The sequence below is a fragment of the Pelodiscus sinensis genome, chromosome 3, assembly GCF_052426305.1.
Source record: "Pelodiscus sinensis isolate ZL-2025 chromosome 3, ASM5242630v1, whole genome shotgun sequence".
Classification (NCBI taxonomy): Eukaryota; Metazoa; Chordata; order Testudines; family Trionychidae; genus Pelodiscus; species Pelodiscus sinensis.
The window spans coordinates 150,193,955-150,215,189 of NC_143054.1; the positions used below are offsets into that span (position 1 = coordinate 150,193,955).

Consider the following 21,235-nt stretch of genomic DNA (forward strand, 5'->3'; position numbering starts at 1 on the left):
TCTGCGAAGCCATGTGTTTGTCACTGTTACACCTTAAAATTTAATATGGATTAAGACAGGGAAAAGGGTCTAAATGAACTCAGAGCTGGAAGGTAAAATGTCTTCATCTCTCTTTTCATAACCAAAGTGTATTAGCTGTGTGAGATTCAGATTTAATTGCTGATTTCTTTGCCTGGCCCTATTCTTTTCCCGCTGATAGTTCAACTTCTTGTAGGGTGAAACATGAATAATTGGGAAGGAACAGTGGAAACTGTATTAATAGCTGGCTTTGGTGTCTTTCAGCAATTACTTGGCTAGAACTATGGAGTGGAGCTTCATTTTGTTGATTTATAGTATGTAGAAATCCTTATCCTCAAATGTTATGAAGTATCAGTGACCTCTTACTTGACATTTTGCTCAGATTACACAGAAGATGGTGTTAAGTCTTTCTTTGGTTAAGGGATGTTCATGGAAAACTGTCTATAAATGTAAGCATGAATTTAAATGATCAGATATTTACACACAAATGCTATGGATTAAATTGTTCTGTCTCTTGATTCCCTGAAAGATGAACGTTCTCTGTTTCTAATTTTTTTGTCTCTCTTGCCTTCCTGTTTTTTTCATCTGCTGATGCTCCACATATTGTTGCATCTGGTGGAGGTGGAATAGCTCCCCACCCTTCTTTTCCTTTTTCCTTCTCTCCTCCTTTGGCTGCCCAGGCAGCATTGAGTCACTGAATGACATAAGGCAGCATAATTCTTCCCCTGTTCATCTTCTCCTTTAGGATTTTTTCCTCAATTCATCCTAATGTTGTGGTTGTGTTGGTCAAAATGGGCCACTGGAGCAGGGTGTGCGCATATGTAAAGATTACTTGTGGTAATCATATATAGGGCTCACCAAACTGCGGCGAGCCCTGCTCGCCAGCCACGCGGTTTGGTGCACTGCGCATGCGCTGACCACGCTGCGCGGCTGTGCCAGCTTGTAATCTACTCGCCATGGGCAAGTAGATTACATTAATTGTCGAGCCCTGAGCATATATCATTATACTAGAAGATTTAGCTGGTGTTGCTCAGATCATTAGCTCAGTTTTTGTTTTTTGGCAAATAAAATGAAAATGTACTTGGTTCATTTAAATCAGGTTGGGGAAGCTTTTTGGGGCTGCACACAAGTGAAAAGAAAAAAAACCCCAAAACCCTCACTTGACTTGGTCCCCAAACTGAGGAGAAAGACACTCCCCACATTCTCCTCCCACACCAGACCCTAGGGAGGCCCAGCTTGGTAAATTTTGTGTGCTCCAGTCCTGTAGTGGGGCAATGTGCAGGTTGGTGTGCCAGCACGGGCTCTCCAATGCTGGGGGGGGAGGGCCCTGAGCTTTGGGATCCAAATCCAGGGCAAGCTGAGGTCCACACCCAGCCCCCGAGCTTGAGGTTCCTCACCCCTGATTTAAATCATTGCTCTGGAGTGTGTTTAGGAATGAGGGGTTCAGTCTGCAGGCTGCCCTGAGAGAAGGCTGCCCCAGCCCTCTCTCACTGCAGCAGTTTGTGGCCAGGGTGAGAAGCACCTGTCCCATGGCTTCTGCAGCTCTATTGGGCACAGCTGGTTGTGGCAGGTCCAAGTTACTCTGCTCCCTGTTCATCCCAGCCAGAGTAAGGAATGCAGAAAACTGGGCACTTCTCCTCACTCCCTGACGAAGAGGAACAGCTAGCAATGTCTCTGTACGAATCGGGGTGGGATGAACTTCAGTCCTCCTCATCTTTCCTAAAGGGTGTCTGTTGGGGTGACAGGCTTGGGGCAGCCCCCAGGCAACCTTTTTCACCTCTCTGGTGATTCTGACATTTATTTTTCTGTTTGTTTTATTAAAAGTAATCCTATTCTAAGCACATTCAGTTTTCCTGGCACAATCAAACCCTTACTTTAAGTTAGTTTTTCTCAAAGTGGGCTTCCCACAGCTCCACTTGACTGGAAACGTCTAGCTGGAGCCAATGGGAGCTGTGAGTCTACAGACCCTTTATCTAAACAATGCGACGTAGGCCTGTTAGCGGGTTTTCCTAAGCGGGCCTGCGGTCCACTTTTTGAGAAACACTGCTTTATGTTATGATAAGAGGAAGCTGCACACCAAATTTGGTGATCTAGCTCTTACTGTTTAGGAGATGTTCTTGAACAGACAAACACTCAGACGGTCAGACAAACTCTCTCAAATATATAGTAGATATGAAGCTGTTCTTATTAAACATAAGAAAAGGAAAGATTCTGAGCTGACACACTTATTGTCAGAGGTAATCTTTTTATTTCCTTAGAAAAATACATTTGAAGCTAGATACAGGGGTAGTATATCCTGAATACTGCCAAAAAGTATGTTATGTATGCCCGGATAATCACTGACTCTTAGATTGTAGATGAAATTAAAATAGGCCATATTAGGGATGTTAAATTTTGATTAATTGGCTATTCGAATAGTCAATGCAACTTGCATCAACTATTCGATTAGTCAAGAAGGGTGCTTCCACCTTTGAAGTGTAGCAACAGCCCCAGGGTAACTCCGAGTCCCCATCTGACCCTGGGCTCCATGCGGCACTGCTGCTTTGAAACGCCGCGGGGAGCCAGGTGTCAGGAGTCCCCAGCTGACCCCAGGCTGCACGTGGTGTTTCAAAGCAGCAGACCCTGGGCTCCATGCGGCACTACCGCTTTGAAATGCTGCATGCAGCCCAGGCAAGCTGGGGACTCCCTGGTCTGTCCCCAGGCTCCATGTGGCACTGCCACTTTGAAGCGCCCCCTTCTTCCCCCTCCTCCCCTCGCTGCCTCTTTCTGATAGAGGCAGCAAGTGTGTGTGTGGGGGGGGGCTGAGAGGGGGGACAAAACGACTAGTCAACTAGTGTGTTGACTTGTCATTCACATCCTAGGCCATATAGTCCATTGTATCAGTATTGTAGGAAACTGTTTTGGTTGATGTGCCATGATGTCTGTCAGATCAAGGAACTGTCCATTTTATAAAACCAGCTTCTAACACAGGAGTAATATGTCTTTATTAAGGCTTTGTCTACATTTAACAGTTTAAAGCACAGAGCTTTAACTGCAAATGTGGCCCCACATTGGCACTTTACAGCACTGTAACTTGCTGCACTCCATGTGTACGTGTGTATTTTCACTCCCAAAGCCAGAAAGTTAAAGCGCTGTAAAGTGCCAGTGTAGACTTGGCCTAAGAGAGAACTTAGTAGCAAGCACTCGGGAGTAAAGTGGAACAATTTACAATTGAGACTATACACGTCTTATTGCTTGATTTTTTTCCTCCTATAGAGAAACTTGCTAAGCTAGCTATTAAAGGAAACCATTAACAATATTGATTAGCCTGTTGATTTTCTTAAAGATTTTTGGATGATCTCGTGCAATAATGATAAAATGCTCCTTCTTTCAGACATACTTAGCCACAGTTATTACAAAGTGTTGTTAAACTCTTTCATGCTTTTTTCCTTTTTCTGCTTCAGATAGTCGTTTGGAAAAGATACAGTGACTTTAAGAAACTGCACAAAGATCTCTGGCAAATTCATAACAACATATATAAGCATACAGAATTGTTTCCACCTTTTGCCAAAGCAATAGTATTTGGTAAGCATATCTTCTTTTTGAATTGCTGAAATTGAATTGTTTGATAATAGCTAATGAGTCATAAATATATCTCATTCTCAAGGCGGTCAGCCACTCCTTTGTATGTGCAATTGATAAAACTTATGTTGGTTTTAATAGTCAACTCCTTTTGTCTTATGAGGATCTTAATAATATATGGGATGGATCGCAGTTCCATGGTTTAAAAATGTGATTTGTTCTGAAGATATCTGACTAACTTAGACCATATCCTCTTGTTTGCTTCAGATAAACAATGATGTCTTTTGTGTGTGTATGGATGCATGTTACACTTCACAGGCATAAAATCTTGAGTTCCCTGTTCTGAGCAGTTTGCAGTACAGTAGACTTCCAATAATCCAGCACCTTTGGGACTTAGATGGTGCCGGGTTATCGGATATGCTGGAGTACCAGCAGGTATTATAAGGGGGCATACTCCCAGCCCAATCCCTCTACCCACATTATGCTCGGGTCCCGGAGCCGCCGGTACAGCTGCCCGTCTCTCTTCAGGCGCTGGGGCACGTGCGCTGAACAGCCGGCTTTTCAGTGAGTTGGCCGGGATATCATGTGCACCCCAATTCCCCTCCTCTCCTTCCCTTCCCCAGAGCCAAACATCTCCCCTCCCTGCTGTCACCCAGTCTCCCTTCTCCTCCAAACTTATGTCCGGGTCCCGAAGCAGCTGCCCAAAGCTAGCACATGCAGGCTAGACGCTGTGTGTGCTGGGGACTATGAGCGGAATGGCATGGGCCGTGAACATGCATGCGGCTCACGGTGGCCTGGCTGTGAGTTGATGCCGGACTATCAGAAGTGCCGGACAACTGGATGCCGGACTGTTGGAGTTTTACTGTATATAACTAGTATTAGTTGTATGGTGAACACTTCTATATTGTCAGCTAAAAAATAATTTCACATTTGTTCTTACTCCAGAAAAGGTGGTTGTAATTTTTCAAGATTTTTTAATATTAAATTAGTAAACATTTAGCGAAGGAAAAGATTTTTGTGTCTTAGGAAATTAATTTACATTTGATGTTAATTTCCAGTTTTATTTAATTACTGTATATTTTTGCTATTAATTATATTTAGAGAAATTGATTATTGCATCAGAGCAATCAAATATTGCATCAGAAGATTATAAGTTAAAGTGAGGAATAAGGAGCAAGAACTAACTAGCTCTAAGAAACCTAGATTTTATCTCTGTATTATTGTCCTTTAGTAATAAAAACAAGAAAAGGAAGAGCTCCAGAAAATGTGAGCTATTAAATAGAACCTGTTTTTTAGAGTGTTTTTCTGAAATATTTTTGTAAAAAATATTTGAGGATTATCTTTTGACATAGGTGATGAAGCTTTAAAAATGAAAGTAAATGAACTTCTGAAAAATTGAAACAACTCCAGGAATTGGAAGTTTTCTTGGAATTAACTGCATAATTATAATAAATCCAAAAAAGTTCCAAACTGTTTTTGTCCCAAAGAAATATAATATTCAGGTTTTCTAGTAGATTAATGTGCTGTGTTTTAAGGAGAGATGGGCTTGATTTCCTCAATATAGAATTGCTTGTGGGTTTTTTTTGACACAGCCTTAAGCTTACTGTAGATTTTTTTATAGCGTACTAAGCACACTTCAGTAAGTGCATATGATTCCTATTACCTTTAAAACATCAAAGGGAAAATAGGTTCCATAGCTATACCCCAGCTGTGTCAATTAAGAATAAACCTCTACTTTCCATAGATATTTATTATGTAGTTGAAACTGAGCCTAACTGCTGTAGGAACCTCCCTCTCTAAAATGGGTTAGAGACATTTCTGGGTTACAAATTCAGATATCTTTGTGCTCAGTGGGATAAAATGGGGCTATGTTCTCTTACTTCATTCATTCTCTTTCTGAGATATTATGTGTGTGGAATTTAGGAATGCTTGAGGGCGTTGTCAATACTAGAGCAGGATATTGCCAGTACTAGGCACTTTGCTTATCCCTATATGAGTACCTAGGAAACACTTGTATGTATGTGTGTGCATAATTTTCAAAATAATTACATTTTAGCCATTATAATTTTGTTTTTAAGATTAAAAGCGATTATATCATTTTTTGCCAAATTTCAAACTGACAAAGCTTAACACTCGATGTTCCCAACCGAAAATTCTAACTGTAAGGATTTTTTAAAAAAATAATTATAATTCAGTGGCAATACTAACGTCTCTTAATCATGCCTGTGTGTATAGTACCCTATAAATACCTTGCCAAACTGAAGTTTCCACTTCATGAATCTGATGTAGTGGGCATTAGCCCACAAAAGCTTATGCCTAAATAAATGTGTTAGTCTTTAAGGTGCCATAGGACTTCTCATTGTTTTGATGAAAAGGCAAACACATGAAACTTTTATAAATAAATACCTAACTTCTTAGTTAAGAACAGTCTGGATTTTTTAAAATGTAAGTAGTTAGACTGAAAATAAAAATCTAATTCTCATTAATGTTTTGAATTAATTGAATTAGTATCCTGAAGTGATACCTCAAAGCTAATGGATACTTTAAGGACCTGTCTATTATAATAGTTTTAGGACATTTTTGGTAGTCTCTTGACAGTGATCATGCACAAATCAGACCCCACTCTATGCTCAAAAATCCTGTAAACTTTAATGAAAGAGCGTCACTCACTATGACTGCAGAATTGGTCTTTATTTCTTGGCAGAATTACCACATTCATTAGTTTTTCTTTGTTTTGTCAAGATACAATGTGCATTTTTTGTATCCTCTACTTACCATTGCACATAGAAACTTATTTTAAAAGAAGGCTTAGGTTGCAAAATCAAGCACTTGAAAGTTTGGAAATGCTAGAATTTAGATGGTTCAATTTTAATTTGACCCCCTTGTGTGTGTACATTATAATAGATTTCCATTACATGATCATATACTACAATTTTGTCCCATAGAGCACCAGACTTATTCAGAGAATGGTTCAGCTGAAACTTTCCAAATACAACTCATTTTGAGGCAGGTGCCCATTTTGGAAAAGTTTAGCCTGAATAGTTAAACTTTCAAAAAATTGTTTTAAAAAGCTACTGAAATCAGGGTCTGATAATGAAGAATGTAAAGTAACCTTAATTGTAGGGGTCACTGTGTGTTACCTGATCCTGTTGCATTTACACAAAATGGTGTTTACCTCTGATAACTAATCGTGGCTATGAAACATGTAAGTGATTACAAGAAAATTGAGTTGTGATGTGGATTTTATGGGTTCTTGCATAGAACCCCCTAAAGTATTACAGAGGCTTTTGCTCTCTTCCAAATAATTGCTGTCAACTTTATTTTTATTTAGCTTATCTGTGAAATTGGATGTGGAGCCAATATCGGTGCCATGTCAGCACTTGCATGCTGCAATGTTAAGTGGAGAATACATTGTCAATAGAATTTTGAGCTGATTTACATAACTAATTTACAGAGTAGCATGATCATGGGCAAAGTAACTTTCAGAGCTGATATTTTTTGTCCAAGATTTAAATTGAAAACAAATATATGCTCTAGGAGTGGAGAGAAGATAAATATGAAAAGCATTATAGGCTAAGATGCCCAAAAAAGAAACTGAGAGTTCCTGGGAAAGAGATTTTAAAAGTAATTAAAATGGACAGAAATCTTAAGTCTGACACTTTGCAGGCTTGCTTAAGCCCTGTGAAGTGGAGTAGAATTGTGGGTGAAATCTTTCTTCTGAAAGACACCCTTAGTCTATTGTTTTATACAAACAAAAGTGACTACAGTTCAGAGGGTAAGGGGAGGGAATCTACAAAAGTATTCAGTGTAGTTATTTTTTGCTTCTTGTACAAAGAGCCTTTCTTAAAAAAAAATGCATTTGAAATAAGAGCAAGAGAAAAGCACAAGAAAAGAGGTAATGTATAAAATGATAATTTATGTGTTTGAAAATAAAAAATGAATAAAAATGGGCGAATTTGCCTTTTATTCCAGTTGAGGAATTAACAGTTAGTGCTGTGCTGTATTCTTCCTTCCATCCGGTGATTTTTTGTCCTCCTTATGGTAGCGTATTTGTTAGCATTGCCATTGGCTGCTGACTCTTTAAAATATGTATGTATTTTTTAAAACTTTTTTTGGTACAAAAATAGATGATGCAGTTTACCAATGAGCTTTATCAGCTGTTACAACTGCTCTTATTTTCTGTTCAGAAAATATTAAACTTGCACGGTGTTCCATGTTATAGCACTTAGTTGAAGTGAACACTGGGGCATCAAGAACAGAGTGGAAATGGAAAAACTATGGTATTTTTCCACCTTTAGAGGAATAAATAATTGAGGAATCTGCTGAACTGAAATGTTTTTGTTTCATGCTTTAGTCCTACAACTTTTGCAAACGAAAAGCTGTCGTGTATGTGTGTGTGTAATTCTGGTCCAATAGTGCTGGTTACATCACAGGATGAAACCCATTGGGGAAAATTTCATATTGCTTTCCTGTACTTCACCTGAACTTTTCCCACCCTCCGCACAGGAAAAAACACATTGGCATGGATCATGGGACTTTAAAGTGCTGTTAACGGAGCCAGCTGTTAAAACTTTGAATTGTCATGTGTCTGTTATTGTTAAGGTATTCTAGTATTTGTATCTAGGAAATTAGCATTGTCAGTTTGGCTGTAGAGATTCATTTTGATTCCTGCATAACCATGAAGCATGATTTGAGGTACTAGTTTTGACCCATTGTAATCTTTATGCACGGCAGTTCACATATTTGCACATCAAGGGTATTACTCTTATTTAGGTAGCATTGTGGATGTGCACAGTACTGGAGAAAAAATAGAAGACATGGTGGTATCCCTGAGAATTTACTATTCTAGTTTGTCTAAGAGGTTCAGAGAATTGAAGGTGGCAGTGATGATTTTAGGATAAAAAGGCTTCAGGCAAGAAATCTGTTTGAAAACACTAAAGGACAGATTTTCAAAGATAAGCAAAAGTCAGTATCAGATAAGCAGCTAGGTGGGTTTTCAAAAGTGCCAGAATACTGCCCCTATATAAAACTTATAGTACATCCACATCTTGAATATTGCATACAGATGTGGTCTCCTCACCTCAAAAAAGATTTTTTGGCATTAGAAAAGGTTCAGAAAAGAACAACTAAAATGATTAGGGGTTTGGAACGGGTCCCATATGAGGAGAGGCTAAAGAGACTGGGACTTTTCAGTTTAGAAAAGAGGAGCCTGACTGAGGGGGGTTATGATAGAGGTATATAAAATCATGAGTGTGTGGAGAGGGTGAATAAAGAAAAGTTATTTACTTGTTCCCATAATATAAGAACTAGAGGACACCAAATGAAATTAAGGGGTAGCAGGTTCAAAACTAATAAAAGAAAGTTCTTCTTCACACAGCTCATTGTCAACCTGTGGAACTCCTTGCCAGAGGAGGCTGTGAAGGCTAGGACTATAACAGAGTTTAAAAAAGAGTTAGATAAATTCATGGAGGTTAGGTCCATAAAAGGCAATTAGCCAGAGAGTAAGGAATGGTGCCCCTGGCCTTTGTTTGTCAAAGGATGGAGAAGAATGGCAGGAGACAAATCGCTTGATCATTGTCTTCGGTCCACCCCCTCTGGGGCACCTGGCACTGGCCACTGTCGGCAGACAGGCTACTGGGCTAGATGGACATTTGGTCTGACCCACTATGGCCGTTCTTATGTTCTTAATAGGTTTGATTGAGAAGTTAGGCATCTAAATTGCTTTGCGAACCTAGCCTTTAATGGTTGAGAACCGAAAGGCTGTGCCATCCAAATACAGAAGCAGCATAAGATTGCCCACTTGAGAGTATCAGGGGTCAGAGTGTAGGAAATGTGGGCCATCAGTGTGATCATTTTTTTTTTTTACTGCAGTCAATAAAAAAAATGCTTTTTTACATGGCTTTACATAAGTGCATGCACTTGCATATAGTGCACAGCCAAGCCACTGTGATCTATTATTTCCACCTCTTATCTCCATGTATTGTAATTGCTAGTGGCCCAACTGAGACAGCAAGAGTTGATGAGCTGAAAAGTTTTGCAATCACTTCATGGAACAGTTCAAATATTCAGTATGCGTTTTGTGTTGATGTAGGTTCCAGTCTATTTGGCTCTTTGACACCTTTTCAGAATGTTTCTGTTATTTAAGTCTTGAGTTGTATTTAAGAGTTTAGACTTAAAAAATTGTGCTGTTTCAGTCACTGCAGTTTACTGAGGTGAGACTCTCCCCCCCCCGCCCCGTTCTTGCCTTGTTAGTTTAGAAAAACAATACACTCCCCACTCCAAAAACTGATTTGTGAGCCTAGACCAGGGCTGGAAAAATTCCAGCCTACTGGTCTATAGGGTTAGTTGCTGGCAGGGCCGGCTTTAGGAAGTGCGGGGCCCAATTCAAACCGTTTTGGCGGCCCCCCCCCCAGGATTTTTTGTTGAGCAAAACACACACAAAACCACAACCACACACAAATATCACATCAGAAGTAGATCTGATCAAAATGTATATCAAGATAGTTGAACATTAAAAAAAAAAAAAGCCATCCTTTATTATGCAAAATTTTACACAAAATTAAATCAGTTGCCTTAAGTGTAGGTCAAATATTTTCAATTGCAAACTATCCAATTCTTTCAATTAAAGTTTGATTTTTAAAAAGTTACCAGAGAGTGTTGCAGTTTTCTGTTACATTGATTTACTTTTTAAATTGCAAAAATGGAGTCTTTAAGAAAGTGTCAGTTCTGTGGTCAAATTCCAGTCCTTAGTGATTTCAGCACCAATGATTTCACTAGGTAATATGGTACCTCCCCACCATTGCCTCCTTTGCACTGCCCTTCAACACATATTGCCTGCACGTTGAGTCCAAGGTCAGTCTACACAAGATTTTATCAATGATTTTTGCTCAATCAATTACTGAGACAAGACAAGGACTCTCAATTGATTCTAGTCAGCTCTGCCTTTAAACACTGGATGTAAAGTATCAGATATAATTGAAGACTCCCAAATAGACTCTACACCACCAGAAATAAAACCTGTTTCCATCTTCTGTGACTTTGTTAGATGTGACTCACTACCCTTCGCTTAGTGTTCAAGTTATGGTAGACCCTAAGCCAGGTTATATTAGGTTCAGGTCTTAAACCTTTTAACCATACAGTATGGATAACAACATTTCATTCTCCCAGCTCCAAGTCTTAAGTGAATTTCAACCCAAAAGAGCCAAAATTGATCACCTTGACACAGCAAGTGTGTCTACTGATCTCTGTGGCAAAGTAAGTTGTCTATATAAATAAGGTCTGCTCCTGAAGCCTTTTCCTACAGTTGATTAACAGATGGCAGTAGATGGCTCATTCAGACCATTGGCTGATAATAGTTAGTCACCCTGACCAGTCATTAACCATAGTCATGGACTCACCCTACTCTCCATTGTCTCTATGATTCTCTGATGACCTGTGACAAAAAAGGAGGGTGGAAAGGGAAACTGAAGGGAGAGACCTCTCTAAATTCACCAATCAAAGAGCAGTATTGCCAACCCCAAAATCACAAGGAACACCTACACAAAGTTATGAGAATGGTCTACAAATCATAAGATTTTTTTAAAAATAAAACATGTTGGGTTTTTATTGGCCTTTTGTTTCTTGAGTATTTTAGGGCTCATGTTTTAAAGCTTTCCTCCTTAGCTGTAAGGCCCAGAAGTATAGAGAACTTTTTTAAATGAAAGTTGAGATTCCTACATAATCAATAGACTCCAGGCCTTTAGAAAAACACCAAATGTTTTGATACTCATGGTAAGACAATGGAGGAATTCTTGTGAGCCCATGCTTTGCCCGCAGTATAAATAAAAAAAAACCCAATATCTTCTCCACTAAACATCCTAATGAGATACTGCAAATGGTGAACTGAATTCAACAGCTCCTGATATGAACAGGTATCAACCTAGTTTTTCATATTTGAGATGGGTTACCAGGAATCACACATGACAATATGAAATCTTTCCACTCTCAAGTCAGCATATTCAGAAAGCACCTATAATTTTGATCCATGCATTTATTGGATAGTGAAAGAGAAAGGAGGGTAATTAGTGTAGATAAATGTTCAAATTAAAAAAAAAACTTTAGGAATTAGGACTGGGCTCCTACATCTCACGTTCAGAACTGACTAGGACACTTATGACCAGATTTTCAAAGGTGTGGAAAGATCAGATAGATATCTTTGAAGATCCAAGCTTTAGGAGCTTAATTACCTTTGAAAATCTGGGCTTAGATTTCCAAGTCCAATTTTCAAAAATGACTTTAGTCACTCAAGTGCTTTTGAAAATTTTAACCCGGGGCCTAAAGAGACCAAAATAGACAAAAGGCAGGAGATAGGGTATTCCTTTTAAAAACGTGTGACATCTATTTTTAACTACATTTTATATTATTTTTCTCCCAGGGGCAACTGACCCCTCCGGCCCCCTCAATACGCCACTGCCCCCCCTCCTGCAGATCTATCATCTTATGCATGTGCAAGATCTGTGAGAGCCGTCCCATGAATCTGCAGTTAGTGTCTGTGGTGCCTGCTTTTGGATGGTGTCTCAATGCTGCCACATTCACCTCCAAAGAGGGGGCTTCCCAAAGCAGGCCCTTGCTGCTGACCCCCAAGGCATCCACAGGTCCAGTCTCCTTTCCATCGGCCCACTTCCCAGGGCTCATTGATCTTGGATCTGGCTTCCATTCCCTCTCCAACCTTTGCAACTGCCCAGAGGTGCTCACCTTCCACCTTATCCATTCCCACCTCATTCACCCCACAGGGACAGTCTCTGCCTCACTTTTTTCCTAGGGACTATTTTGCCAAGACATAATACAAAGTTTCCATATAAAAGGACTCACTACAAAGCTAAAAACCTCAATGAGAGAATGATTAATACAGAGGCATGTCTACATCTGCTGCAGGGAGACACCTCTCTGCCTCCACCCCTCTCCCCCCAGAGTCTACAGCCCCATTGCAAAGCGGGAGGAGTGGAAGGAAAGAGGCTGAGGCCCATCAACGGGAGTGAAGTAGTCATGGACAAACCATGCCTGGAGCCATTCTCCTGTCCATTGCTGGTGCTTCAGGCATGCTGAAATGCAGTCACCTCTAGGGTGGGCTGGACAGCTGTTTAACACCTGCACAAGGTTTCAAGCAGGGGGCAGTGCGGGCTGCCTACCTGCAGAACCCCCATCAGAACTACCGTGCCCTCCTGGCTTAGGAAAAGAATAAACAGGAGGATTGGAAATTAACCCGCCCAGTCTCACATCCCCTAGGCAGGGAATGAGCCATCTACATTAGGCCCCAGCTGGAGTGTCATGTCCAGTTCTGGGCGCCACATTTCAGGAAACGTGGAGAATCTGGAGAAAGTCCAGAGAAGATCAACACAAATGATGAAAGGTCTAGAGAACATGAAATATGAGGCAAGGCTGAAGGAATTGGCCTTGTTTACCTTGGAAAAGAGAAGACCGAAAAGGGACATGAGAGCAGCTTTCAAGTATCTAAAAGAGTATCATAAGGAAGAGGAAGAAAAATTGTTCTGCTTGGCCTCTGAGGTTAGGATGAGAAGCAGTGGGCTTAAATTGAGGCAAGGGAGGTTTAGGTTGGACATTAGGAAAAACTTCCTGCCTGTCAGGGTGGTTAACACTGGAATAAATTGCCTAGTGAGATTGTGGAATCTCCATCACTGGAGATATTTAAACCAGGTTAGACAGACACCTGTCAGGGATGAGTTAGGGCAACTCAACTTTGGAAGCCCCAGGGGCCACACTGATATTTACAGAACATGCTGATGGCCTCAACTTAAGTGTGGTTGCATATGCAAGCAAATATATACAAATAGCTTCTCTCACACTGACAGGCATGAATACAAAGATTAAGGCAAGACTACACAACACACAGGCCCCATTTAAGTCAGTTCTGCTGATATTAATAAAATGCAACATTTACCCGATTTCTATCCATGTGACAGCACGTTTCATGAGCAATGACAGTCTAAGAATTTAACTACTAAAACACATATCAACAGAAGATCATTACACTGACTACTTTTTTGTTTTGGCTCCCACTCGCCGGCCACGTGTTGATCCCCACATAAACCCAAACTGCACCACGGGGTGCAAACAAACTGGCAATGGGCAGCATACCAAGTTATTAATAAATATTTTATAAACCTTTACCTTTTCTCTCTGCTGCCATGTCTCCTCTCCTTGCTCCATCATCTTCCCTTATGCCTGCTGCCCCCCAACTCCTCACCCTCCTCTGCTGTCCTGACTCCTGCCCTTCTCACTGCCCTCAGCCCTCCTGCGACCTGCCCCCCTCCACCAGCCCTTCTTTTCCCCCTGTGCCCACTTCTCCAGTAGCCCCACTCTGATCATGTGAGCTACGCCTCTTCTAACACCTCCCTCTACACACCTGCCCTGCCTCTCTCCTCTGGTGCTGGTCCCTCCCCTGCAGGTGTCTTCCCTTCTGCTTCACCCCAGAATCCCCTGGCACCTTCACCTTCCCTTAGCCCTGCACTCTCCTGGTGCTTCCCCCTTCTTTTACTGCCCCTGCCCCCTTTGCCCTCTTTTTCCCTGATGCCCACCCCCTCACCACTCTCTGCCCCGTTCCCCTCCTGCCCCTCTGTGCCCTCACATTACTTGCTCCATCCCCACCTTTCTCGTGCCCACCTCTTCTTTCAAGCCTTCTCCCAGCACCTCCCCCTCCAGCCGCCAATGCCCTTCCCCTCTCCTTTCCCAGCATCACCCTGTCCCCCCTCCCACTGACAACTCCCCTCCTGCTCTTTCCCTCGTTGTCTGTACTTGGCTCCCTGCCATTTGTCTTTCCTCCACCCTGTCTCTTGATGCCTTCCCCCTTTTTTCCCCCTCCCCCCAAGCACCTTCCCCCAAGCACCTTCACCTCCCCCTTCCTCTCAGCCCATTCCTTTCCCTTCTGCTCTCCTTGGCCCGCTGCCCCCGCCCCTTCCCTAACTTCTGCATTCCATGTTGCGGGGCCGGAGTCTGCGCTCCGGCTCCGGAGGCCGAACCCGGAGGCAGCCCTGCAACGTTCCTCCAAAGAGTTTTAAAATCCTGGGCCGTGACGTCATGTCACGCCTGGGCGTCCTCCCCGCCCACCTGCAACGCTGCGCCGGCGAGGGGGAGCCGCGCTGAGCCACACACGGCAGGGACGGTCTGGGGCTGAGGGGGACGCTCTGGGGGCAGGGTGGGAGGATGCGCGGGGGGGCCGGCAGGGGGAGTCTGAGGCCCGCTTCAGCAGAGCTGGGGGAGAGACCCAGCTCCACATATTGGTGGAGCAGGGCTCCTGGCTCTGTAACTCGCCGGCAGCCAGCACTTCCGGGTTCAGGGGTGTGGGGCCCCCTTAGGCGCGGGGCCTGCCGAATCAGCTTAAGGCCGGCCCTGGTTGCTGGCTAGCCTCCACCACTATGTTTACTTGTGCTTTTTCAGGTATCGGACTGTTGCAGCTCTCGTTGACCATGAACCATCGCTTGCGGTCAATGCAAGTGGCAGGAAGTAGTGTCCTGGTCTGCGCTACTTCCTACTGCTTACATTGGCTGCGAACTGGGGTTCGTGGTAAATGAGAGCTGCAGTTGTCCGATATCTGCAAATGCACAGATAAATGTAGAGGTGGTGGCCTGCCAGGGACTAACCCTGGTGGGCTGCTTCCTTTTTATTGCCCATCCCTGACCTGTGTGGAAATGGTTCTTGAAGGATTGCTGAAAAAATCATACTTTTGACACTTTCTATTTGGATAATTTTTGCATTTCCCTAATGTAAAAGAGGTTTGCTTCCCCCCCCCCCCCCCCCCCGTGGTTTTCTATAGTCATCTTCTTCAGTGTTGTCAGGTGGCCTTATTTTCTGCCATGCTGCTGTGGAGATGCTTTTTCTTTAAAATGTTTTCTAGTCTCTTGTTCTTCTTTGTAGGAGTACTCACTATTGCTGTTTTTTGTTCTCTTCAGTCTATTCCCCTACATCTATTAAACTTGGAACAATATATTTTGAATGATAAAGTAGCTGTGACATAATTGATATGAAAGTCAGGAGATCGGGTTAAATTGCATAATATGTACAGATAGTCAATAGTCCAGATTATTAATTCCATTTCCCCTCAACCATCAGGAAGAGGCAATGGTGGTGGAACTCTAAAAGGTGAAACTGGGATTCTTCCTTAAAAATCTCTCTTGGTGTGAGAGGTTTGAGGCACAGCATGGGGAAGTAGTAAGGGAAGGAGTGTGAATTTTGAAGGCTGTGTTGCCTCTCAGCTCTGCAAATCTCTTGTATCCACAAGGGAAGGAATAGGAGCCTGGCTGTAATTAGGCTGACACTGCTTATAGCTGCAATAAATAATCTCTGAGGAAATACAACTCCATAATGTTATCTCTTGATCATCTGCATTTAGTAGCACTTCCTCTTAGGGATGTAAAATCCCGTTGTGTTAGTTAACGGCTTAAACATTAAGTTTAACCGGTTAACCGACTAAAGGGGGTGGGCAGGTTGAAGTGGCCCCCACAACATGGGCAGGGGCTACTTCAGCTAGGCTACTTCCGACCCCACGCTGGGCTGTTGGCTCCCAGCCCACAGGGACTAGGAGTTGACAGCCTTGCTCAGGGCTAGACGCGGCAACCCCTGCCTCCACTCCCAACTGCCACTTCTGGCCCCGCACAAGGCTGCCGACTCACAGCTGGCGTGGGCTGGGTGCCAGCAGCCCTGTAGGGCTGGAGCAGCCCTCCTCCCATGGTAACGTATAGGTGGGAGCTGCTCACCAATAATGGTTAACCCATTAAGGGGGGTCACGGGAAGGGGTTGTGAAGGGGAAGTGGTTATCCATTCACATCCCTACTTCCTCTGCCCCTCCTGCTGTACACTGTTTTGGAGAGTGAGCGACGAGTGCTCAGCTCCTTCCAGGATTGGGGCCATAATTAAGACTGACATAATTACAAGACTGTTGTCAAATAAGAGAATGCATCAGTTACTTTTAGATATTAGTGGACACACATTAGTGTCTCTTGGATAATCAAGAGTGTTGCCTCACATATTCTTAGAATGAGAGAGCCAAGGATTCCTGTCATAGCTGCCAGCTTTCATCATTTAAGTGGATTGCAGAAGACAAGACTCTAGGGACAGTTGAGACTCCTAAATGTGAAGACTGCCACAGATTCCTGAAGCATTTGAATGACTTTCACAGATGCAGGGCATTCTCTTCTGAGGATTTCTTGTAAAGTAAATATTCAGTTAGTCCTTACAAAATGTCAATTTGTGTTTCTATCCTAGGGCGGTTTGATGAATCTGTGGTTAAAGAAAGAAGACAATGCGCTGAAGATCTGCTGCAGTTTTCTGCCAATATCCCTGCTTTATATAAGAGCAAGCAGTTTGAAGACTTTTTTAAGGTTTGTTAATCTATCTGTGACAATTCAGATGTGCCTTGTATCTGTGATACAAATAAAGTTTTAATGCTGCTGCTTCTTTACTTCATAAATTGTGAAGTAACTTTAGGCCCAATCAGATGTCCTCTTTGAGGTGAGTGAGGGTCTTTCCATTGACTTGGCTTGGAATTGGAAGTGGGGTCCTTGAGGAGTAGGTACAGGATTCTTGCTCATTAAGTATCAAATATTCTGCAGAGTGCTTAGGGAAAGGGTTTTGATTTTTTTCATTAACTTATTAAACATACTGGAAATCTGGAGAGCAATACTAATGCTGTTTTGAGCCAGGATGCTCTGAAGGATGATAATAAAGAATCATAAGCACTAGAATTAATTGCCTAGGGAGGTTGTGGAATTTCCATCACTGGAAATTTTAAAGAGCAGGTTAGACAGACATCTATCAGGGATGATCCAGACAGTGCTTGGTCCTGCTGTGAGAGTAGGGGACTGGACTTGATGACCTCTCAAGGACTCTTCCAGTTCTAGTATTCTATGATTCTATAATTATTTCTACAGTTTTAAGCAACTGTTGATATATTTTGAACCAAGGGAAAATTAGTTAAACTTTTTCAGTATAAACTGTCATTAGGGATTGTAACAAAATGAATATTTTGTTCTGTAACAAAATGAATATTGTATATAGGAAGGAGTTTGCAGACTATTATAGCTTTTCTAGTGCATAACTGTTCATGGTAATCAAACTTCAGGATGTGGTTTAGAACAGTAACTCACTTGGTTGGATTTTTTTTGTATTAAAATATCAGCATATCTTTCCATATTGATAGTGCCATATGCAGAGCAACATTGACAAGTGTTTGATTTGTAGAGGACAAATTTAACCGCTTCCTACAACATTTCATTATTAGTCCCCAATCCTGCAAACACACATACATGATATACTTTTACATACATAATACAGTTGAAATCAATGTGATTGCATAGATGTCTGAAATTCAGGGCCTATGTGTTTATAGTAATATAAAGATAAAAATAATATTTAATAGAGGTGTGTATTTTTACTTTTATGAACAAGTGAATTTTAAAATACTTATTTTAATTCCCATTCAGCTTTGGCACTGACACTGCTAATAGGCTGGACTATTTCATTTTCCTGTATTGATGACTGCATTTCTGCTTGGGTACTTTTTTGAAAATCTATTTTGATTTAGGTTTTATGCTGTTTATAAAAAAAAAAAACCTGCAATGAAATCTTCTCCCTTGCTTAAATATATTTATGAGCTAAAGTACTTGAGTGTCCATCTTTAAATTAGAAAAAGCATCTGTACCGAGAGCTGCCAACTTTGTAATATTTAAAAACTGGACACTGCAGTGGGGGTCCTGGAACCTCCCCTTTCCCACCATTCCCCCCCAAGCTCTTTCCCTGCCCTGTCCCTTTTCCCCCTCCCTTCATCACTTGATGCTTTTTCCTCCCCCATTTGGCTCTGGAAGAGCTTGCCTGCAGAGTTGAGCCTGGGAGCTGGTGCTGCCTGATGCAGATAGGTAGTGGCCTTGGCTGAGTATAGGTTGGTGTGTAGGTGATGACTTGGTGCTTTCTTGCCTCCCCTGAGTGCAGTAACCAGATTTTGGGTGCCTAGTCAGTAGATCTGACTGGACACCATCAGATCCCTGTTTTTGACCAGACTTTCTAGTTGAAAACTGGACACCTGACCACACTATCTGTGCTTTAAACCTCTACAAATAGAGTTTGTTTCATTTTAAATTGCTAACCACATGCCAGACTTGGTTTCTAGCATTTTGAAAATGTAGCTTAGATCATTCTTTATGGGCTTGTCTATGTGAGAAGCTATACTGGTTCTGATACATATATTTAAAAATTGGACTTTTTATTGTAAATTGGATTTTAAAAATTTAAAATTTGGTGATTTGTTTTTTAAAATAAACCTGTGCTAAGGCATACATTTATTATATTAAACTAATATATAAATTAAATACAAAAATAATAGTAAACCAGTGCAGTAGAACCTCAGAGTGATGAACCAGAATTTTGTCATCAGCAGGGCTCGACAAATCACTGAATCTACTCGCTCGTCATCCCGTTCACCAGCGGCGCACGCATGTGCAATGTGGGTCTTGCGCATGCACAGTACGGGGCTGGCGAGTAGGTTTCGCCGCCGTTTGTCAAACCCTGGTCATCAGACAGCAAAAATGTCTGTCTTCCCCCTCCCCTCCAAAAAAAAAAAAAAAAAAAAAGCAAATATAGTACAGTGCCAAACGTAAACTACTAAAAAAATAGAGAAAGTTTCAAAGCTGTATTGAGTCAAGGTTCAGCTCTAAACTTTTGAAAGGACAACCATAATGTCTTGTTCAGCATTACAAAAAACTGTCCTTCCCAAGATCTTTGTAATTCTAAGGTTCCACTATACACTTTTTCTGCCACATTTTTAAGAAGTCAAACCACTGAATTTGGAATTCACTGGCTAAAGATCTTGAACCAGAGTTTGTTAAATTGCAGAACCAGCTTTTGACAGAAGTAGTCTCCATAGCAGATGCCAGGTGAGTATTTTTTCCCTCTTATTCAGCTAGTCCAGTTCAGTGACTCTAGTTGATTTAAAATTAAATGAATTGGGAGTTGACTAGATCTCTCAAACCATATTTACCATGTCCACCTTCTTTGCTGTTGTATGATAAGGAGACTATATATCTGGCACATAGCAGTTAAATGCATATTCTTTTCCTCCTTTCTTTCAGGGTGGTGAGGTGCATGATGGGTCTGAATTGATTGGTCCTGTTGAGCCTTTATCTGATTCCTTGATTGACAGCTTATCCGACTGCAGTTCTGAAGGTTGAGTTTCTTTTGTGATTATTATCTGACCTCTGTGGTTTTTGTAAGCAATTAAAAAAGACCCTATCAGTGCTAGCAGGTTACAGGTTGTATGGCTGTCCTTAATATTTAGATCTCACGATTACTATATGGCTACGTCTACACTGGCAGCTTCTTGCACAAGAGCTCTTTTGCGGAAGAGTTCTTGTGCAAAAACTCTTCCAGAAGAGAGTGTCTACACTGGCATGTGCTTTTGCGCAAGAGCCGTGCTTTTGTGCAAGAGCATCCATGCCAGTATAGACGCTCTCTTGCGCAAGAAAGCTCTGATGGCCATTTTAACCATAGGGCTTTCGTGTGCAAGAAAATCATGTTGCCTGTCTACACTGGCCTCTTCTGGAAGAGCTCTTGCGCAAAAGGGCTTCTTCCTGAGCGGGAGCGTCAGAGTTCTGGCACAAGAAGCCCTGATTTTATACATTAGAACGTCAGTTTACTAGCACAAGAACATGTGGGCAGTGTAGACAGGCAGCAAGTTTTTGTGCAAGAGCGGCCGCTTTTGCGCGAGATCGCGCCAGTGTAGACACAGCCTATGTGTGTTGATATAAGGTGTTGGGTTTTTTAAAATTTACAGATGACTATATAATTATGACTGTTTTGCTTATCCAGAAAAGGAAACAAACTCTTGAGCTGTTTTACTTTTCAGTGTAATAGGGGTTACCGTTTAAAAGGGCACTGTTTGATTTTTTTTTTAAATCAGATTTATTTTTTCTACAACTCAGATTCTGATGTGCAACCTTCACACAGTGAGTTCCTTGTTTATAAGGATCTCTCTGCTACTTGATTATATATTTTAGGTATTTATATGGCTTCCATCATTGTAGCTGAGTGACTCACAACCTTGAGACTGACTAGCTTTCCAGCTAGTGGAGTAGAGAAGTGCTAGTACGATTCCTGTGGGTACAGGTGGGGAACTGAGAGAGAGAAAAAGACTGACCTGCCCAAGGGCCACATAAGAAATCTGTGGCAGAGCAGGAAATTGAGCCCATGTTTCCCAAGTGGTAGGCTAGGGCCCTGTCCCCTGGACTATATTTCTCCCTGTGAAATTTACAGAGGTGAAATTTACAAATTTAGAAAGTGAGAAACACACTGATTATGTAGGCAAAACACTCAGTTCTGTTGAATCCACAAAGTGAACAAGCTTAAAAAAGTCTGTATATTTCATCTGATATAATTTCCAGTTGTTGAAACTACAGGACATACATTGTTAGGCATACATGTGGCTTTCAGATTGATGCTCTTTCTAAATTTAATTAGATTACTGGGATAGAACAATGAATTTAAAACAGTGCGAAAATGAGAAATAACTATATTCAAATCCTCTAGATGGCAGTACTAGTACTAAACTGTATTCCTGTTCCAGGCATGTTTCATGTTGCTAAATGTAGGTGCTCCCAAGTCCTACTCCGCCCTC

General features: G+C 41.7%; 1 protein-coding gene across 3 annotated transcripts in view; it reads left to right on the forward strand.

Annotated features, from left to right (window-relative positions):
- RPS6KC1 (ribosomal protein S6 kinase C1) overlaps positions 1-21,235 on the forward strand; it is a 181,110-nt gene that overhangs the window by 23,371 nt on the left and 136,504 nt on the right. For all 3 annotated transcript variants that reach the window (XM_075925180.2, XM_075925178.2, XM_075925179.2), the window contains exons 3-5: positions 3,462-3,582; positions 16,837-16,952; positions 19,695-19,788. In XM_075925180.2, the coding sequence (XP_075781295.1) occupies positions 3,462-3,582; positions 16,837-16,952; positions 19,695-19,788 (331 nt within the window). The remainder of the gene's footprint in view (positions 1-3,461; positions 3,583-16,836; positions 16,953-19,694; positions 19,789-21,235) is intronic.